At 34.8% G+C, this 23,150-nt stretch overlaps 2 protein-coding genes across 3 annotated transcripts in view; one reads left to right on the forward strand and one right to left on the reverse strand.

The window, feature by feature from the left end:
* Window positions 1–6,280, forward strand: part of LOC118204658 (transforming growth factor-beta-induced protein ig-h3-like) — a 209,892-nt gene extending 203,612 nt beyond the window's left edge. Inside the window, exon 12 of the mRNA XM_085812155.1 lies at window positions 3,277–6,280. Coding sequence (XP_085668281.1) covers window positions 3,277–3,501 — 225 coding nt within the window. The 3' untranslated portion in view covers window positions 3,502–6,280. The remainder of the gene's footprint in view (window positions 1–3,276) is intronic.
* The window catches only part of LOC118192998 (uncharacterized), a 263,491-nt gene that overhangs the window by 49,406 nt on the left and 190,935 nt on the right, over window positions 1–23,150 (reverse strand). The window contains exons 18-19 of one of the 2 annotated variants that reach the window (XM_035364028.2): window positions 20,309–20,428; window positions 8,297–13,453 (exon numbers count right to left, since the gene is read on the reverse strand). In XM_035364028.2, coding sequence (XP_035219919.1) covers window positions 13,127–13,453; window positions 20,309–20,428 — 447 coding nt within the window. In that variant the 3' untranslated portion in view covers window positions 8,297–13,126. Of the gene's footprint in view, window positions 1–8,296; window positions 13,454–20,308; window positions 20,429–23,150 lie in introns of those variants that run through there. The other variant, XM_085812154.1, reaches the window with a different exon arrangement.

A 23,150-nucleotide genomic window follows, 5' to 3' on the forward strand; every position in this document is an offset into this window, starting at 1 on the left:
AAAGGAAAAGCACCTAACCCAGTGGGCCAGCTGTTCCGTCGATGGTGAAAAGAAAGAAAGTATATAAAAGGAATAGTTTGATAATAAATTTCTATGTTATTTTTCTTGGCTATATGCTAATCTTCTTATTCTATAGTAGTTTTAAATTTTGACCTTGAAATAATGCCTAAAATCGAACGACGAACATCAGGTGTGCCCAGAGGGGGCTCACTAAGCGACTAGGACCAAAACAACAACTGTATTTTTTTCACTGCAGCTCTACGTCTTCACAATAGAAAGGTGGGTCCACATCTGTATTTCATGTCCCCCCTTTTTTTTTGTTTGTTGCTGTTGAAGGGCAGGTTTCGTTATCAACTAAGAAATTGTTGGAGTGATTTTCTGAAGGTCAGGGGTAATTTTATTAGTCAGCTGTTTGGTTTTTCACTAGAGCAGTTCTCTTTCGCTTTCGTTCAAAGAAGTTTTGTTAGCGCTACGTTTTGACAGTTTTGAGTTGTAAACGGTTTATTCAATTTTATTTTATAGTTTAAATTTTTCTAATTATTATTTTCTAATTATTTCTATTATTAATATAATATTAGTTTATTTTTTCTGATTTTTAATTATTTTGCAAATGGTTACGAAAGGGCTGGCCATTTCTGAAGCACTGAAAGTGCTACACGAATTGCTTTCAGATAGTGTATTTGATATGGATCCCGGTACATGTGCAAAACATGCAATGTTGGGTTGTGCATTTGTAAATGTGGTGTCACTTTCATCGAAAGGTACCACCACGAAAAAACAATACACAAAGGTGTAAATATGAAATGTAAATATCATATACTCAAGTTATTTTTTTTTCTCATTTATATGCATGTAATCATCATATTACCAAGAAGAGCTTTTGGGGGGGACGGGGATAGAGTAGCAGGCCTCCCTGTGGCACACCCTGGGTAATGCTTAATCTGCTACGGTATTTAGAATGTAGTGTGTTTTTAATCGTAGGCAAAATCTATTACGTGCTTCCGAGCAATGCTCACTTCTGCACTCTTTTCGATGCCCGCTTCAGGAAACACTTCATACACACAGAATTAAAACGGTAAGTGCTGTATGTACTCCTCTAGGCCTGATTAGACTGTCTACCATTTTTAGTCCAAAGGGGCTTTGTCGCTGAAGGACTATTGTTTTCGTTTTGCGATTTTGCGTTGGAACCCTATATTACTTTTCAAATCGTTGCCACCAAATGCTTTCGCCCTGTATTATATTTGAAGAAATTAAATATTGAAGAATCTGCATAAATGTATGTATGTTTCTCGCATTGTGATAAAACAATTGTATAGTTCGACCAGCTCATCCGCGACCATGAGCGCAAACACGCATGCGCCATTCGGACCGAATTATTCTCAAAATAGGGTGGAAGGGTGGGGATTTTCTTTCCCTCGAGCATAGCTCTTTCCGGAGAAGAGAAGACCTTTCACGTTGCAGCAAGTAATACCGCCCCTTTTGGACGAGTCTACGTGTTTTGGCAGAATCCCAACCAGGGTTGCGGTTGAAACGGTCGAACTACACGCAAGAGCCAAAACATTATGACCATCTGTCAATAACTAGTTGGGCCACCTTTGGCGCGCAACACAGCTTCAACCCGCCTTGGCATGGATGCCACAAGTCCTTGATAGATGGCCATGGATAGATGGTCATGCAAATCCGAGATATTGCGAATTGGCGGTCTTTGACCTCTGTGTTGCCGTCCCATGACATCCCAAATGTGTTCTATCGGATTGAGATCCGGTGAGTTACGCGGCCAGGACATTAACTGGAAATCAGCATCATGTTCCTGGAACCACTCCAACACATTTGTATCCTTGTGACACTGGGCGTTGTCCTGTTGGAACATTCCATTTCCAGCTGGAAAAACAGAGGCCATGTAAGAGTGCAACTGGTCCGCAATGATGTTCAGATACCCTGTAGCATTCATCTCTCCCACAACCATGGGTCTCAGAGAACGTCCCCCAGAGCATAATACCGCCACCACCGGCCTGTATATGACCTACTGTGCATTGAGGGAGCAACTGTTCGCCTGAAAGACGGCGTATCCTGACACGGCCATCGGCGTTATGAATGACAAACCATGATTCATCTGACCAGGCAACTCTCTCCCACTGATCCATGGACCAGTCGCGATGTTCCCGGGCCCAGCGCAGGCGCAGATGGCGATGACGCTTGGTCAGTAAAGGCACACGAGTGGGACGTTTGCTGCGTAGCCACATATCCAACAGTGTCCGCTGAACAGTGTGCTCCGATACTTTTCTACTTGGCCCTGCATTGTATTCGGCTGTCAGCTGAGCCACTGTCTGGCTCCGGTTTTGCTTCACCATGCGAGACAGTCTCCGACAACCTTTTTCTTTGATAGCGTGTGGATGTCCAACACCATGTCGTCTACTGCTGGTTTCACCGTCATTCATCCACTTTTCATACGTACTAACAACTGTAGATCGCGAAAAACCCACGAATCGTGCAGTTTCGGAAATACTTGTTCCGAGACTTCGAGCCATTACAATCTGCCTTCTATCAAAGTCGCTTAGGTCTGCAGCCTTTCCCATCACACACAGAAGTAAGTGAAAGAATGATTCTTCAGACTCTCCAGCACCAGTTAAATACCACTTCTACCTGATCACGTGCCTTCCACGTCATCCAGGCGCGTTCATCGGAAAATGTAGGGCTGGTCATAATGTTTTGGCTCTTGACTGTATACCTACAGCCATCCAATTTTGAGTGACGTAATCCATTTGCGAATATGGGTATCTGAAAGCCCAAAATTTGAAATTTGTTTTATTATCGATTTTATATTTTTTAAACTTTGACGAATTCTTGATTAACAAACTCAACGACTTAAAAGCGAGCAATAGCAACACTCTACGGGGAAAGGGGAAACCTTTTAATCTCCAGCGCGTGGAACTCTGTATCGGAAATTTTAAAGATAGGCTCATTTAAAAATTATTTTGCGACATTGCAGTTGAAGTGAATTTTACGGTTTAAGTGCAAAGAATATGATATTTAATAAATAAAGGTAACACACAAAACGTTAAAAAAAAACGCCCCTTTAGACGCAATGTGAAATCTGAAGACTTTCAGATTTTTTTGGGGGCGGGGTGTAGGGGCGAAATTCCAATATTAAAAGGTAGCGTGTCGGAAAGGGTTATTCCATTCTTTATATACATTTAGATCCCTTTTCCATATTGTGTTCCGCTTAGATCCCCAATAAGCTGTTCTTTCTATTAAATTATATATGTCTCGTTTTAGATGGTGCAGAATCATGTAGTGGACAACATGTTCTCGACAGGCTCCATCCACACCAAGCTGCAATATAATGTTCGAACAGAGTACCAGACTGTGAAGGTTCACAAAGAAAAGAATGGACTCATGGTAAATTCAGCCCACGTTATCGAACCTGATGTTCTCACCAAAGACGGAATTGTTCATTGCATCGACCAAGTTTTGGTGCCGGAAGGAAGAAGAAAATCGTGATCTCCTGCTGTACGCGTTAAATATTTTTTACTTTATTTTCAGTCAAACAACCACACACATACAAAAATTGAGGTAACACTCTCATTAACGAAGTTTGGCAAATCTTAGCAAGCCATGCGACTCTACATGCTTTTCCAAATAGCTGTCCAATTTCCTATTTCAAAAGGGCATTAATTATTTGCGAGAATTAATATATTTTCCTATCACAAGCCAAAACATTTTAAACCGTGTAATTTTTATATTGAAGAATGTTTACTCATAAAAAAAAGTTCTGGCATTATTCCGTTTTGAGAACCGTAGAAAATTGCAGCGAAAATGTATCCGCAAAAGCGCCAAATCTAGCAAACGTCCTCATTTAACAGCGCGCCAAATCTAGCGTACGCGCTGATTTCAAAATTGCGTAAGTTTAGATAGTTTTATATTTTTTAAGATGCTATTGAAATAGTAGTTCAGTTTTTAAATCCTTTTTTGATATCCTATGGATTTAACAATTTGGGAATTGCCCATGAGGAAAAGTCTGCAATAGAATTTTTTCAAAGAAAAGGCATCATTTATTATAGAAAATTATGTTTGAATAACCAACGAGATGAAATTATACTTTATCGATAACTCGGTAACGAAATAGCGATGCAGGAATCCATTCAGTTATGCTTAGCCTTTTTATATATAAATTATAATAATGATCTAAAATAGTTATTTACTCTTATGCTTCCTTTCAGTTATGTTTAGCCTTTTTTATACAAATTATAATAATAAAAAAGCATTATATGAAATTTAACTTTTCATATAAATTAAAACAATAATCTTAGATAGTTATTTACTATTATACTTTATTTCTTACGTTAGGGTTGCCACAATTATTTTTGGCAGCACTGGCATCAAAAAGAGTTTGGCGATTTTTTACGGTCCACAAAACGGAATAGTATCAAAGTTCCTTATTTTGCAGTTCGTAAGAGCTTTTAAATGTCAAGTGATATAGAACAAAATATTGCTTACATTATTTCATAATTTTAATCTAAACAAATAATATTAAAAATAATTAATTCCTACGTAGGTCAACAAAGAAAAATTTTATTTTGGTTACTTTTTATTAACATTATTAACATTTTTTGTTTCTAATTTACTCTAAGTTGATGGTGGTCTATAATTTCTCATTATATCTCTCTCTAATTATGCTTCATTACTGCAAGAAATCTTTCCAGTGAGATTCGAGCAGTCCAGTTCTTCAATTAATATTCCATCTAATAATTTCACACGACTCAAGGAGACGTATGCTTGACCTACTGCGAAGAGTTTTCGTCCTAGATTATATTACTGCATAATCTACAGTGCTATTTATTTATTTTAATAAACAAGAGACATTTTGAAGGGTTATATTTTAAACGTATATTATTATTACGTTAACATAGAAATATGGCGAGAATTTTCGCTACATTAATGGGACATTACATCCGTTTCATCTAACTCTATAAAACTACAATTCTTTAATTCCATACACTTTAAAAATCTTTAGAACTCTGTCTTACTGTTGCCATTTATTTTTGTTAAATATTAGAATCCCATTTCTCACAGTCGTGTACTATTATTTATAAGTTGATATAAAATTAATTTTTACAGCACGTAAGAATTCCTAATAAACGGTCATTATTTGTAAGTCTTATATAAATAGCATATCTTTATTTCCGATAAACGCGAATAAATAAGTAGGAATTGACTGTATTAACTGAATATGAAAAAGCTGTATTAACATCGAAGCGTCATCAACTACAAGTTTTAAAAAAATGTATTTGAACTTGAGTGGAGGAATAAAAAGAATTTTATTAACGATTGAAAATTTGAGCAAGATATAAGGAGAGTAGGAATTTAATAATAAAAAGAAAGTCTATCAATATCGCTTTTCTTTTTAAATTTGTATATTACATTTAAATTTACTTCTTAAATCCTCTACAGTTTAGAAGTCTAACTCATATAACTCTACAGTCTAACTCATATAACTGAGACATAATTTCAGAAACTTGTTAGAAAAATTTTCTTCTAGTAAATTTTCATATATATATGGAAACTTATGGGAGAAAAATGAAATTTTTCCAACGAAATTTAAATTGATGCTTCTTAAAAATTATTAGTTTTTAATTTTTTTCTATTCTGTGTAATTTAGCTATATAAAAGAGTTAAAGCTGTAAAATGCTACAATAAAATTATCAATAATGTAAAAAGATAGAAGAAGCAATGAAACCATAAAAAAAGACAATAGGCATTTTTTACAATTTGCTTATTTAAAATTTTAAAAGAAGCATAAAAGAATACGATCAGATTATTAAAAGCAGAAATTTTTAAAACCAAATTTATATTATAATTCTTTTATAGTTATTTATTACCTGTTTACAGATATGTAAATAAAAATATTTTTATTGAATGCAAAAGAAAATCAACAAAACCTGCAGTTGAAAAAAGTAGTGGATGGGTAGTTTATTTGCTTAATAACGCAGCGTCGAATTACATAAATACTGCAGTATATACTCTCAGTTTTCAACTGCGATTCTTTAAAATCTCTCGGACTTCTGCCATTTTAGCTGTGCCATATTACTGTTATCGCTGGATTGACCAAACGAATTTTACTGTCATTTTGAACTTCATTATGTATTTGCACGTTAGCCATATCAAAATGTGGCATTAAGTGTAAAAATGCATCTTTTGTAAGTATTATTTATTAACAACTTGTACTAAAACATTATGTTAGTAAATGTAATTTTTCCAATTAAAACTACCTTGTTAAAAATACTTGTGTTAGAAGTTGTTTTGTAGTTAACACTTTCAGTTGTTCTGTAGCTTACGTATCCTACACTTTCAGATAATATAAGAATACTTACATAACAAATTTGATGTATACACGACATGATTTCCTTGTAAGGAATATTAAATTATACGTATTTTTTCTTGCATTTCATTTAAACTTTTTCGATTGAATTAAATCTACTTCGTCGATAGCGCATAAACCACATTAGAATAAATGCACTCTTTAAAATTCACTGTATTTGTTTTTCATATCGATACTCTGACGTTCACTTAACAGCGCTACACTTCGTTCATATTATAACTCAGAATGTACAAAATTTATATCATTTGAAGAATTATCTAATCGTTGCCACATGTTCTATTCAAGTACTATAATAAATCTAAAGCGAATAAAAGAAATTAAGCAAATAAACGAAACAATTTTTTTTTCACAGACGATTCAGCATTTCTCATTCAATTAATTCAGTTTTCACTTCGTGACAAGGCAAAAATACATAAAAACTCAAAATATCTATATTAAAAATTTCGAAGTAAATCTGAAACACTTATTTCCTCGAATAAATTCCAGACTGTATTAAGCATGATTTAATTCCCAATAATAAAATAAGGCGTTATCTTTGTTGTTGCGAAGATAAGTTTCTCTAGATTGGCAACAAATCCGCTATTTTGCCAAGTTTGAAATGTAAACAAACATGGCCACCATGGCAAAAATAATTAGGCATACCCGCACTTAAACAACTTTTAAATTGTTGATAACTCTACAAATATCGCAGGCAGATTTACTAAAGATTACATAAAAACATTAACCGGAAGATAAGAACAACATCATTCTATCATTTTTAAAGCAAAAAATGCACGATTTACAAACATATAAGAGACATATAAGAGAAGCATATAAAATTTAATTTTAAAAATTATCTTCAGAATTCCTTTTAAATCAGTTTTATGATTTTTTTTTGGGGGGGCAGAGTCTTTTATTCTGTCCTTACGTACAGATGTCACGCAAAAACATCGTTAAATTGCATTCGATAGCAATCAAAATGGGTACTTTCGTTGAAATATGATGCCTGAAAGTTTTCGCGATTACAATACTTCCTTTTTACTTTGTACAAGGAAGTAAAAAGAGAAAAAAGAAATAATTCAGTTTTATTCTTTTGCATTTCTATTTCTACTGTTAAACGACCGATTATACTAAGATTACCTAACCTAAGATTATATAACATACCTAAGATTTATATAACATACCTAAGAAAACATATCTAAGATTATACTGAAATTTAAAATTTAAAAAAAAAAATTTAAATATCTGAAAGGGTTTAGATTTTAAATTAAGTCCAAGGGGGCGTTTTTTATTTAACGTTTTGTGTGTTACCTTTATTTATTAAATATCATAATTCTTTGCATTTAAAACATAAAATCCAGTTCTAGAGCAATATCATAAAATAATTTTAAAATGAGCCTATCTTTAGAATTTCCAATACACAGTTCTGCACGCTGAGAGATAAAAAGTTTCCCCCCCCCGTAGAGTGTTGCCATTTCTCGCTTTTAAATCGTTGAGTTTGTTACTCAAAAATTCGTTCAAGTTTTACAAAATATGAAATTGATCATAAAAGAAATTCCAAATTTCACATTTGCATTTGGGCTTCCGCATGTCCATATTCGCAGTAGGATTATGTAATTCAAAATTCGATGGTTCTATGTACCGTTGTTTTATCCCAATGTGAGAAAAATACATACATTTATGCAGATTCTTCATTATTTAATTTCTTCAAATATAATACAGGGAGATAGTATTTGGTGGCAACAGTTTGAAAAGTGGTACAGCCATTTATAGTGATTCAACGCAAAATCGCAAAACGAAAACAAAGCGACTTCGTAATAAAAACATTCTTAGATCTATCAGATTTTTGTTATTACAAGTTTTAAATATAAATTCAACGGTAATTATACAGCTCTTCTTGAAAATATACGCAGGCCATGAGAATAAAACAAGACAAGAAACAAAAACAAAAATAATTTTATTTTACGAAGGACTTCCATTATAAGCATAGAAAGACAGTAGATAATTCTTGGCTAACAAATAAATACATTTAAATAATAAAATCATTTTGAATGAACATAAACAAAAATTGTCCAAGCTTTTTCAAAACCTTTTAAACAAAAATTTAAAGTTGAAAAACGTTTTCAAAATTTCTGTAGCATACAGCTGCCCTGGAAATTTTTAAAATGCGTTTAAATTATTAGCTTGACCTGCATTGGCAACATCATTTTACAACTCAAAATAATGTAAGGTAATTTAATTCGGAACTTGTTTCGCTCACTGAATATAGAATTTCACTTTTTCTGCCAAACGATATTAGATAAAAAAGAAATCGTCGATTAAATGTTTGCTTAAATAAAAGCATAGATAGAAATTTGATAAATTTCTTCTTGTTTTAATAACGTTGTATTTTATTTCTTCTAAATAAATACCTAGGAATTATTCTCATAATATTTTTAATTGTATTATTATTATTATTAATGGAATCATCAGTGGAGGTCTGGATAAGACCATAAAACATGGGTTATTCACATTTTACAAAATTTCGAATACGGTAAATTCTTTTAACACTCATTTTACAGCTCTCACAAATACCATGATATTTTATTTTTAAAAAATGTAGAAAAGACAAGATAGACAAAATTAACACGGAAGATGATTGAAAGGAACTTGTTTTTGTTTCAATAGTATATGAAACATATCACAACTAATGTTTCCGTAGACGTACAGACACTGACTGCAAACCAGGTGATTTAGATTAGTTCGACTTAAACAATACCTAAAAGAATTACATATTTTTTAGAACTTTCTGCGCTCAGTTTCATTGCATAAGCATATGAATTCATTTAATTTTCCTTCATTGTAATCTTCCCCAATGTCTGTCAATTAAGAATCCACGGAGTAATACTAAAGGACCTACAGTTTTGGAAAGAAATGGAATGATTAAAATACATGTACATTGAGAAAAAAATTAATTAGTTCTTTATCTCCCGTTTTACAGAGCCAACTGACGAAACTCAACTTGCGTTTTTCATGTCTAAAAAGAGCGATTTAGGATATGTATTAGACTTATATATATAGTTTAATATAGATATTTTGACACAAAATCGGACTTTTTCTGATACAACATAAAAATATTTTTCCATATTCCGATTCTACCACTCAAATTAAGCCAAACTGACAAGTTTTGTAAATATCACACGAGTAGTTTTTAAAACATTAGCTCTCAAAATTTTAGCCCCTCCATGGTAATTGAGTTTGGTATATATATTTGCTTTTTATTAAACTTATTTGATTCTTCCTTTGACATTTCGAAGTTGAGGTTCATTCCAAATAAAATTCGCCCCAAAATTTATATTTTAAAATAATTTTTATAAATTTTTCGAAAACATATTTTGAAATCTATAAAATATTTACCATCATCTCAAGTAGATGTAGTTCTAATCATACTTGCAAAAAATGAAAAATTTTTATTGAAAATTTCCAAAGATATACGTGAATTCATATATTGGCTCGTTTTGAAATTTGGCATCGTTGTCGAAAGCGATAATAAAATCAAATACGGTTTAGGCACTTTGTTAAAATTATTTGAAGGGAGAACGATGTGACTTTTTATCCGGTCCTTTACAGTTGAAGGAAAAGGAAAATGGGTTGCCATATATTAAGAAGTTCGCCAAGTGAATTATTCTTGGCGCAAATTGAAAAAAAAGTCGCCAAGATAAATTTGTGAATTTCTCTGTAAATTCCGCACCAAATTTTACAAATTTTAATATTTAGGCATAATATGAATAGTACAATCGAAATTTGGAAAAAAATTGGTATGTTACTTCAGAAAAACTCCCATTTTGTGTCAAAGCACCTATGTTAGAAAAATGCTATATATAAATCTAATATATATAATAAGTCGCACTTTCGAGATATGAAAAACACAATTTGACTTTCGTCAATCGGCCCAGTAGAACGGGAGATATAGAACTGTCCCATTTTTTATTTTTTTTTTTTTTCCCGCAGTGTGCATGTAATAAATTGCGCCAAAAGTACGAAAATTATTGAAAATACAAAATTTCAGTAATTTTGCTTTCAAATACTGAGACATAATTAGTTTTAACAGGATTTGGTTTTAATCATTTTTAATTATTTGGTGTATTTAATTATGGCAAAGCACACGAGGGCTATCTGCCTAAAGGGAGGGATGCCTTTCGTGGAGGACTTTCTAAGGGAAACTGGCTCGTATACACGTTACACATGGGGAAAACCACGAAAACGCCCATGCAGCCAGCCCGTTCGCGGGATTCGAACCTCAGACCGAACTACCAGTGTTCAGCGTCTTTACCGCTCGGCCGCTGGTGGGCCCATTTTTAATTAATTAAATACAAAATTGATTTAAATATATGATCTGCTTTAACATTTTTCAGATTTATTAAAGACGAAAATTTATTTTCAAGAAATCTAAGATAAACAACATTTTACGAATTTTAGAAGGCATTTTACAAAATACTGTGAAATGGAAAGGAGCTTTTCAAAAAGCAAAATAGTATCGATACTTATTTTATAGTTCATTAGGGGGTTTTGAAAAAAAAAGAGAGAAAACATTCAAAAACTATCCCATACAAATAAGTAAAAATGCAGAAACAGTAAATCTAACTGCAGAAATGCTGTAATACCTACAACCATATATTCTGGATATTTTGGATTAGTATTTGAAAAATTGCTTTATATTTGATCTTCTATCTCGGAACCAATAATTTTAGTTCACAATTAAGTAAAATTATTTATTTCCAGCGTTTTCTAAAAGTAAAAGCAAAAGAATCCTTTGGAAATTCACTAAATTTTAAAATTCGGTTCGAAATTTAATATTCCTAACATCCATATATTGGGTCATATAAAAAGTCTTCGCGTTTTTTTGCCACCAGATGGTGTTGATGGCTATGTATCCGGCAACACTCAACCGATTGTCTCAAACATGTGCTTAAAAAGTGACATTTGGCTTCCATTGTTTGTGAAAATAGTTTTCTAATTCTTTGCTTGTGTAAAAAGTTATATTGATTTGGAAATGAATGAAATATCTGAAGAAATATGTTATGTGATGCTTTTTTACTATGAAAAATATAAAAAGGTTGCAAAAACATGCCGACAAATTTGTGAAGTGTATGATGAGAATGCTGTCAGTGAACGAAGGACCCAGGAGGCGTTTGCTCGATTTCGTTCTGGAAATTTCGATATCAAAGATGCACCTCGCTCTGGTCGGCCAGTCACTGAAAAAGTCGATGAAATTTTGCAACTGGTGGAGCAAGATCGGCAAGTAATCTGTCACGAAATAGCGAAGGCACTAAACATCAACCACATGACAGTTTGGAATCATTTGAAAAGAACAGGTTACAGAAAGAAGCTCAGTGTTTGGGTGCCCCATAAATTGCAATCTGGTGAAACCTGGCGAAATCATCAATTCGACCCTGTTCTGTGCATAACTCGACCATTTTGAACGAAGCAATACAGAAAGAGCGACCAGAATTGGCCAAAAGAAAGGAAGTTGACACAGAATAAATTGCTATCTGGTGCAACCAGAATTGGTTGCTCTGGTGGAACCAAACAGCGACCAAAATTGGCCAAAAGAAAAGAAGCTGGCACAGAATAAATTGCAATCTGGTGCAACCTGGCGAAATCATCAATTCAGCCCTGTTCTGTGCGCAACTCGACCATTTTGAACGAAGAAATACAGAAAGAGCGACCAGAATTGGCCAAAAGAAAGGAAGTTGGCACAGAATAAATTGCTATCTGGTGCAACCAGAATTGGTTGCTCTGGTGGAACCAAACAGCGACCAAAATTGGCCAAAAGAAAAGAAGCTGGCACAGAATAAATTGCAATCTGGTGCAACCTGGCGAAATCATCAATTTGGCCCTGTTCTGTGCGCAACTCGACCATTTTGAACGAAGCAATACAGGAACAGCGACCAGAATTGGTCAAAAGAAAGGAAGTTGGACCAGAATTGGCAAAAGAAAAGAAGTTGAACCAAAATTGGCAAAAGAAAGGCCGCGCATTGCCATGTTCCAACATGGCAATGCGCGGCCACACACATCTTTGATGACTCGGAGCAAATTGACGGAACTTGGTTGGGAAGTTTTGATGCATCCACCATATAAGCCCGAACCTTGCATCGTCTGACTACCATTTTCTTCGGTCTCTGCAAAACTCTCTTTGATGGTAAGACATTGGTCGACCAAAGAGCTACTGAAAATCACTCTCCCAAGTTTTTCGACGACAAGCCATAGAAGTTCTACACCGATGGAATTATGAAGCTACCCGAAAAATGGCAAAAGATCATAGATAATAATCGTCAATATATACTTGATTAAAATTGATTTTTAATGATTTGTGTGCAAAAATGTACCAAGAAAGCGCGGAGGCTTTTTATATGACCCATATTTAACAGGAAGCTTGATTTCTGCCAAAGTATGATTTGCAAATTAGCCTACCCAAGTACATGCCCAGAATAACTTGACAATAAGAGCAAGTCCTGCTTTTGAAACAATACTTGATTGCCCTTTCAGGACTTAGTAATTATTCTGAACAATAAATAATTTTTGCAGTCAAGAGATGCCTAAAATATTTTGGCTTTTCAACTTTCTCAGACAAAATCCGGAAATCTCTTTCGTGACCTGCACACATTTTTATGAGAAATGAGAAAAATGTATGTGGTATCTGTTGAAATGATGTCTTAGCAGACTGCAATGAAGTATTAAGTTATCTGCTCGGTGTAATAATTAAGAACCAGCCTTAAGCGCAGTTAGTCAGCAAGTAGTCTCCTTGAGAATAACACAAGGATCTTGTAGGAACCGGCTTACTCTACGTCGGACCGGTGATGTCGGAACGCCAAGAGGAGCTTCTTCTGGTACTGGCGTAACCAAGAATCGTACCTTATTGCTGGTTTCTGTGCTTGCCGAAGGCCAGAGTGTATAAGGGTTGTCAGCGTTTATCAAAGATTGCCTTAAGAGGGCAACACTACTCCTGGAACCAGATGGCATGCAAGAGCCGACTCCGACTGATGACTGTGGATGTGGACGTCTAAGTTCAACATCTTTAAGCACTGGATCCAGCTGTTGATGGGAAGTACCATTCTGGAATCGAAATACAATATAAATATGTAAGTTTCCAGAAGTTATGCAAATTACTAGATGTATAATCTATTAAAACCTCTCTCCAACTCAAAATAAGTTGACATTTTATGCTTGAGTTTTGTTCCTATATACACTCATGTCCATAAATTAAGGATAATTCGGAGTCACTCTGAAATCGAACTCTAAAATAAATATATTACCTGTAAAATCACTACACACATTTTCAAGAATCATATGCAAATTTCAGGAAGTAAGCAGATGACACCGATGGTACGTCGCAATGACGAGAGTGTAAGAGAGTGATATATAAGGAATACAGGCAATGAAGTAAAATTGTTCGCAGGCGCTTTATAAGCATTTCAGTGCAATAACCGAATAGTTATGACACAAAGGACGCATTTGGATGATTTTTTACGTGGTAGAATTATCGGCCGTCTGGAATGTGGGCGTACACAACTGGAAGTATCAGACGAACTTGGAATTGCCCAGAGTGTCAACTCCAGGCTTTGGCAACGATTCCAAGATAATGGTAATGTGAGTAGACGTTACAGCACAGGTCGCCCCAGAGTTACAACGCCGAATGAGGACCGGTATTTGACAGTTACTGCCAAAAGAAACAGGCAGAGCACAGCCTCAGATCTGTCTCGTCAGCTCTCTTCAGCCATTGGTACGACAATTTCGAGGCAGACCGTGTACAGACGCTTAGAGCAGATTGGTCTATATGCTCGTAGACCTGTCAGATGCGTTCCACTTACTGAAACTCACTGTCGCCTGCGGTTAGCCTGGAGTAGAGAGCATGCATTGTAGACACCGCAACAGTGGGCTTGTGTGATGTTTTCCGACGTGTCCAGGTTTAGCTTGCAGTCTGATTCTCGCCGGACTTTCATATGGAGAGCTCCAGGTACCCGTTACCACCAAGAAAACATCATTGAACGACACCGTTACGGTGGTGCAGGAGGGCTCGTTTGGGGTGGAATTATTGTGGGTTCCATAACTGACCTGCATGTTCAAATTGGAACCATGACAAGCCAAATCTATCGGGACGTCATTGTGGAACAACATGTACGTTTGTTTTGGGCGCACAATTTGTGTTTATGGATGACAACGCCCGTCCTCACCGTGCAAACATCGTAAGCGAATGCCTTCAATCGGAGGATATCACCCGTATGGACTGGCCAGCATTCTCACCGGACTTGAATCCAGTAGAGCACGTGTGGGACATGCTTTTCCGACGAGTTGCAGCCCGTCAACCTCCTCCTACATGTCTACCGGAACTTCGGAGAGCATTGCTTTTTGAGTGGTGTAATATCCCCCAAGATCAGATCGATAATTTGATATTCAGCATGCCTAGGCGTTGTACGGACTGTATTGCATCGTCTGGGAGACATACAATGTATTAATAATCATACCAAGCATGTAATATTGGTTTTTTTTGTAAATAGGGTTTTTTTTTTTTTTTTTTTTTTTTAATTTGCTCCCGGGAGAAAAAATCGCTAATTTTTTTTTTAATAATATCAAACATATAGCATCTTTTTTTGCTCTTTACCTTTTGTTTAAAAAATAAGCTTTACAAATAAGTCAAATTTGTTTTGCTTCTAACTCTTCCTTTGCCTTATTTTGCATTATCCTTAATTTATGGACATAAGTGTAGTTATTCCATCTATAAAAATTTTTTTTTCTAATTTGGTACATAAATTATACATAAAGACAGCATTTAGCTTTATTTATACTTCGGGATTACAGCTGATATTAATGTATTTTGAAAGTTTTTTTTTTTTTTTTTTTTTTTTTTTTTTTTTTTTTTTCTTCTGTTCAATGTGTATAATTATGTCAGAATTACTTTTTAATGACACCATTACACATTCCATTAAAAGTCTATAATACCAATAAATTCTTTTCTTACCTTTTAACTTCCATATTTTTTAAATTTACTTTTACTTATTCGGTTAGTTCATCTATTACAACGATTGTTGTAAATAAATACATGGTGCTGCAGAGACAAAATTGCAACATCAGGTAAAGAAAAAATCTCATGTGGACACCACACGACTTCCTTGTACGGCATATTAAATTATACACATTTCTTCCTGAATTTCATTTAAATTTATTGCCTCAAATTTTATTGAAGTTATAGTTCTCATTCAATTAATTCAGCCCTCACTTCGCGGTACACAAAAACTCAAAATATCATCATTAAAAATTAAAAAATATGAAGAAATACAAAACAACACATACACTTAAAACAACGAGATACATCCCGCAACATAAGAAGAGAAAGAATGACCTTGCTTGTTTGCATTAGCTGTACATAAGTCACGTGATCTCTGAGGTTATCTGCATTGTTTGTTTACAAAAGGTATACATAAGTCATGTGATCAATGAAGTCATCGGAATGTATCTCATTAAAAAAATAATTTTTACACTTAAAATTAGAATTTCTATGCAAAAAGAAACAATTCGGCCAGCGTTCAAGAAGACAGATTCTGCAGTGCACAAAACTGAAAGTTTACTTTTGGCCCCACTCGGCAAAAAGACACTGAAATTAAAGAAACTGACTTCATTTACTTTTCTGCTAAGTTTCAAATGTAAAAAAATATGGCTGTTCCATTAGGCTTAGCCGCATTTAAACAACTTTTAAATTCTTGATAATTCTACAAATATTGCATGCAGATTCAATAAAGGCATAAAAACTTTCAGTAGAACATAAGAACAATACAATTCAAACATTTTTAAAGCAAAAAAAAATTTGCACAATTTACCAACTTATAACAAGAACAAAACTGAGTTCACCGAGCCGAGTAACAGAGCGAGTATATATATATATATATATATATATATAGTGTAGCCTATTATAACCAAAACGAAAAGTACACAGCTACATGTTATAGCAGACCAACGTTCTGAGGCTAATCGTTTTTGAGTTATGCAAGATACGTACGTACGTACATACGTATAGACGTCACGAAAATATCTCTTCTTAATTCATTTTATATTCGTTTTGGGAAAAAAAGTTCTTTATTCTATCCTTACGTACAGATGTGACTGAAAAGCATCCATAAATTGCATTCGACATTGATCAAAATGGATATTATCGTTGAAATATGACACCCGATTTTTTTTTTCGATTACAATACTTCCTTTACTTCGTATAAGGAAGTAAAAAGAAGGAAGTCATGCACGTTCAAATTTCAGCTTTATGGAGCTAAACTTTCTAAAAGGAAATGTCGGCACAAAGAATGAGTTTTCTGTTATCATATCAACATTTAAAGGTCCCGAAAGGAATTTTGGTATTTTGGAACTTCTTTTAAACTTCATAGAAAGGTTTCATCATTACCCAACGTTAGCTTTGCCAGTGAACGTTTTTTCTGTTTTTATTCCAAACATTTTCAACACATTACAGAACCTCTTTTCAGAAGACTTCTTGGCCATTATGCTTACATATTTCTTTTTCGATGTAATTAAAAAACCTCAAAATGGACATTATGAATGTTATTTGCCATTTTGTCATTTGCGGTTTATGGTAGCAAACCCGAAATTTTCATACATCAATTTATATTTAAATTAATATTAAAGTTCGAAATGATAGGGGTTTTATTTCTTTTCCTGCTAGCCATTGTTCAGAGTAAAAAAGAAAATGGCGTAGTATTCTTTGGTTGTCTGATTCAGCTAACAAATGTTTTTTAGACAAAAGCAGTGCTGATAAGGACCACGTGTTTCTGTGACTCCTTCTCCTTTATTTTCTTCTTTCTAGGTATTTCTTTCTCCTGATGAGGAGGGACCTTTAGCTGACCTCGAAATCGATTGAGTGTTTCATTATACCTACGCTAAATACAAGGTTGTTTTTACGATTTTAAATGTTTTTTATTTGGTAGAGTTCCCAAAATTGAAATAAAACTGTTAAATTCTAAATGAATTTTGCATATCTGATATTAATTTTCGAACAGAGAGAATAATTAATAAGCAGCACTGGTTTAATTGGAAATTCTCCATGAAAGATGACTCGGTTAGATAAAACAAATTCATCGTATTTCTTATCTCTGAAGCCGAATGTGTAATTCTGAATAATTAAAAAGTTGTTTATATATTTATAATTACCGCATATCCTCCCATATTGCCCCCTAACGTTTCAGTGCCAGATTCTGAAAAGTAAAAAATATTCGCTCAATTGCCTAATGAGCCCTCAAGCCCCTCCCTAATGAGTTCAGAGATTGAACTCCCAAATTTTAAAATGGATTCATCCACGTAGTGATTATTTTCGTGCTACTACATCCAAAATCTCGCAAACTACCTGTAAAGGTCACGCCGAACTTTCCTTCGAATTGTTGAACTTTATAACAGCCTAATACAAGAACTGACCCATCACAGCGAAGCAAACATGAGCTGACATTCACCCTACGATTTCTATGAGCCAGCTGCTCATTCACTTTCTCTAATTATTTATGGATGATTTAAGGCCTAAGGAGTAGCAGACACAACAGTAAGAATGGTCGATATTTAAGTTATAGGGAAGTAGACATGAAAATATCTAATTTGGTATTATAATGTTAATAATACTATGTATTCTTATTGGAATGTAGATTTCTTTTAAGAAATAATATTGTGATAGTTACCTGCACTTCAACCGTAACTGCGTCTCATTTTTTTATGTTCTTACTGTAACCGCTTCCTTTAGTAATTTAGTTATTCGCATAATTTCCCCTCTTGATTTTCGGGGGACAAAATTAGTGAAAAAAAGAGGGGGGGAAATGCGCGAGGAAATACGGTATTAATTACAGATGACTGCTGGTTTTGCAACTCTGACAGATCCACGCTGCTTTTTTCAACAAAACGTATTTCAATTTTCAGGCAGTTTCATGTCTTTCTTTTTATCGATGCTACGAAATTAAGAAAAAGTAAACAAACAAACAAAAAACAACAACAACAAATCTGAAAGGTTTCAGATTTTAAATTACGTCTAAAGGGGCGTTTTTTTTGAAAGTTTTGTATGTTACCGGTATTTATTAAATATCATGTTCTTCGCACTTAAAGCATAAAATTCAGTTCAACAGCAATTCGCAAAATAATTTTAAAATGAGCCTATCTTTAGAACTTCCGATACACAGTTCCGCGCGGTGGAAATAAAAAGGTTTCCTCCCCTCCGTTAGAGTGTTGCCATCTCTCATTTTTAAATCGTTGAGTTTGTGAATCAAAAATTCGTTAAAGTTTTACAAAATATGAAATTTATCATAAAACAAATTCCAAATTCCCAATTTGGGCTTTCAGATGTCCATATTCGTAGTAGGATTACGTCATTCAAAATTGAATAGTCCTAGGTAGCGTTGTTTTATGACAATGCGAGAAACATACTTGCATTTATGCAGATTCTTCATTATTTAAATTTTTCAAATATTATACAGGGCGATAGTATTCGGTGGCAACGATTTGAAACATGATACAGCCTTTTAAAATTTTCAAAGCAAAATCGCAAAACGAAAACAATAGTCCTTCATGGACAAACCCCTTTGAACTAATTAATCTCGACCAGTTTACGGTTGAGGTAAAGGCTTCATAATGTCTAGTTTAAAGTATGCTTAGATTAAATGTAATAGTTTCATTACTGGAATGAATTTTGTAATTTAATTACAGTAAAAATCTCATGCTATATTAATACTGCATTAAATTTGACTGAAATGAGGGGAAAAAAAACCCTCTCAAAATCTTACTTGAATCATTCTCTTACATCAAAAGTATATATAGTAGTATAAGTATCAGTAGCGGGAGCAGCCCGACCCGCCTAACCAAACAAGTCGGTCTTATGGTCATGACAGGCCATGCCCATTTCAACAAATGAAAAAATGAAACACAAAATATCTAAATGAGAATAATCATGTGTAAATAATAATTATAAGCATAAAAGTGAAGAATAGAATAAAAATACAAACATTTAGACAAGAGCAGACACTAAAGACAAAAACAAATAAGCGAATAATAAACACAAACAATGGTAACAACAAATTATTAAAATATACTAATTAGTGATGGCAATAAAATGCAAATATCATACACTTGATTCCCACTGCCCGGCGCTCACCGTCAATAAATTTCATCACAGATTTACATAATTGTGTGAAATCTTTATAACATAAAAAGGGATTTTCAAAATCAATATTTTTATTGTTTCTCAAGCCATCAAAGTAGGGACAGACCTCGAGGAAATGCTTAGCATCACCAAACAGACCACATAGTTTACATTTATCGTCGTTCTGTATCTTAAACCTAGCGAAGTATCCCGGGAAACGCCCATGTCCGGTCAGAAACTGGTTAACTTCAAAATCATTAAAGATAATTTTTTTTTTCCTAATCACTTCTAAATGTTTTGAATAGCGACTTTTCCTTTTAGAAGAATTCCATTGTAACTGCCATTGTTTAAAATAAAACGAATAAATAACTTTAGTTGCTATTTTTTTTTAACCCTGAACATAAGGCGTCCCCGAAACACTCCCTATGGCAGCCTCTTTTGCGAGCACATCCGCTCTCTCATTACCGTATATTCCGATATGGGCTTTAACCCAACCAAACTTAATATTAAAGGATAAGGATAGTTTTTGGAAAAGATCTTTAATATCGATAATCAGACCATTATTATTTTCTGCATTATAAAGTGCATTTAAACAAGACATGCAATCTGTAAAAATATAGAAGTTAGAATTTCTTGCAAAATTGCTTTTCAATATCCATTTAAGGGCATAGAGGACGGCAGTATATATAGTAGTATAGTATACAGCTTCTCGACGGCATACATAATATATATATATATTATGTATAATTATAAATAAACTTTTGCAATCGCACGGTTTAATAAACATTCAAATTTACCTCTGTTGGTTGCAAAGAAGATCTTAACCAACTCCTCAATCCACTTTTCCGTTGACTTGTAGGAGACGTAGTGGAAGCGGGGGGAGTGACTGGCAATATACTAAAACGCTGGCTGAGTGGCTAAGAAAAAGAAAAAAAAAATTAAATGAGTGTAAAGTACATAGCATTGATATTCAACATGTATTGAGTACTAGGACGAAGTAGTAGTGTACTAGGACGAAGGGGCACCCAGACCTGGCTGGTTCGATGGCCGCCTTAGCAACCCCTGGAAGCCATCCAAGGAGACATTGTAGAATCAATACGATTTTGGAAGTAGGGAACACGAAAAATGAGCAATTCCCTTGCCGGGACTCGAACAACCTAAACCCCTCGAATACTCGCCGAGTGTGCTATCGTTACACCACGAAAGCATACAGAAAGAAAGGAGAAAATACCCTATAGTATAACCCTCTCCCGGTCAACCCAGACGGACGACTTTTGTTTCATAAGATCTGGCAAATGCAATACAATGACAATGGTGGACGACCAATGACAATGGCGGGACTATGTTCTAAGCTTTCTCGACGGCTGGCAGGTCCAGGGTCAGCAGGGACCATATGATACTGTCTTGTCTGCCCCTTGGTTGTGGGGACGTTATAAGGTGAGATATCGAAGGTTGTCCTTGAGAGTTTGGATCCCCTTGGTCAGGGTGGTAGATGCCGAATTATGTTCTAAGCTTTCTCGACGGCTGGCAGGTCCAGGGTCAGCATGGACCATATGGTACTGTCTTGTCTGCCCTTTGGTTGTGGGGACGTTATAGGATGAGATATCGAAGGTTGTCCTTGAGAGTTTGGATCCCCTTGGTCAGGGTGGTAGATGCCGAACTGTGTTCTAAGCTTTCTCGACGGCTGGCATCCACAAAAAAAGCTTAGAACAGAGTTTGACATATACCATCCTGACCAAGGGGAGCCAAACTCTCAAGGACAACCTTCGATATCTCAACCTATAACGTCCCCACAACCAAGCAAGACAGTACCATACGGTCTCTGCTCACTCTGGACCTACCACCGAATAAACGATGGTTCTGGTCACTGCGAAGATGTTAATTTTTCCACAGAAGACCCCCGCCTCGGAGGGAACATGTATTGACAGCAAACGTATCTGAAAAGCCAACAACAAGACTTAATTAAGTCCAAAATTTTAACATTCTAAACTACGGTCTCCAAACTGAAGTCCTGGAGCTCTATCAATCCAGTCCGCCGAACGTTTAACATGCGCTTTAACTAATAACCAATCTATAAATACATTTTCTGTCATGCATCATCTTTATAAAGCATATTATAATGTTCTAGCTAAATTTGTAGCCTTATAAGGATCTTAAGTTTTACTAACGTTTATTTTATTTTAAATCTTTACTATCACTTCTTATTTTCTACTTCCGGCCAGAATTAAAAGCTTTAACTTATTTATGAAAATTTGTCTGGCGAACGCCAAGTACTTAAGTTGTGGCTTTTTGCCAAGCAAGAGAGAGGAAGGAGTTAGTAGAAGCAGGCCGCTTGCCTTAGCAGTTTTACTCGGTTGCTGGTTGCCTTCCAGACCAGAGGTTTAATCCTCTTAATAATTTTAAACGTATTGTAGTGTTAACAGTTCTCTGTACTACATACGGCTTCCTGTTAATATACGGCCAATCTTCTCGGAGGCCCTTGTTTGTTATTCCAAAGTTTAGTTAATATTTTTATATTCTTACTTTATAACGTTGCGCGCCTCTAACTAGCACGCAACCAAGAGGTGACTGTGAAAGCTTGTATAAACCACAGAGTCTTATAAAGGGTTTAAGTCCCTTTTTATTCAACGTACTAATTTACAATTGCGTTCTCTTGACGCTTACAAACGGTGCCAACTCGGCAGTCAAAATAAAAATAAAAACCTGAAAAGAAATTAAAGACAATATTCTAACTACGAGGCTCTCTCAAATAACTAACTCACCGCGTTTTACAATACGGCTGCTAATTCAGCAGACTTGAAGCTCACTGGAACAATTGCAACTACTTCCCGCCAAGCACATAGGCCGCAACGCGGGGTTTTTCAAATCTCTATAACTACCTCCGCGCTCGCTAAGTAAGAATAACTCTCTCTCACCGAACTTGTTTCCTTCTATTTAAATCATACTACTTCCGCTGATAATTTGAATGCTTGCGCGTTCTACTCAAATTTACATATTCTGGCATTGGCAGTTCCAGGGGAAAGTAAGGATTGACAGGAAAGATAGTTTAAACTTAAAATAAATGTTAGTTAAAATAAATATAAACCCTACATTTGCCGCTGCCAGAATTTTGAAAACTTGGAAGCAGGTCCTACAAACGACCTGTTGTAAGTTTATCTAATTCTGAACTAACTGGCGAAAGCCTCGTTTACACAAAAATAATCTTATGTAACAATTAAAATTCTGTTACTCTTTACAAAGGTTTCTTCTTACAGCAACTTTTCCTGGACTTCATCAATCAATCTTGGTCTTTCCTTCCAGCATCTGGAAGGAATAAGTATCAGTATCTTTCTACATACATTATAATTTACACTTTCTTGACACAATAAATTTTTGTTTTTAACGTTTCGTTTTTCTTAGTTATTGCTTACTTCACATTCATTCAATTTTTCAAGCATTAATTTAACTTTACCCTGGCTCTCCACCGTGTGTGGTGTCAAACGGGAATATTCGTGTTTTAGTCTTACAACACTTCCCCTAACCACCATGATTTGTTAGAATTCAACAACCAAATAGACACACCTTACTCGACATTCTACAACTCAATGAGCTACTTTAATATTCTTAAAAATTCAAATGTAGGTGGAGAACCCTACAAAA

The sequence above is a fragment of the Stegodyphus dumicola genome, chromosome 2 (genome assembly GCF_044657685.1).
Source record: "Stegodyphus dumicola isolate Sdum_Otavi_A_Nest chromosome 2, ASM4465768v1".
In the NCBI taxonomy this organism is placed as follows: domain Eukaryota; kingdom Metazoa; phylum Arthropoda; class Arachnida; order Araneae; family Eresidae; genus Stegodyphus; species Stegodyphus dumicola.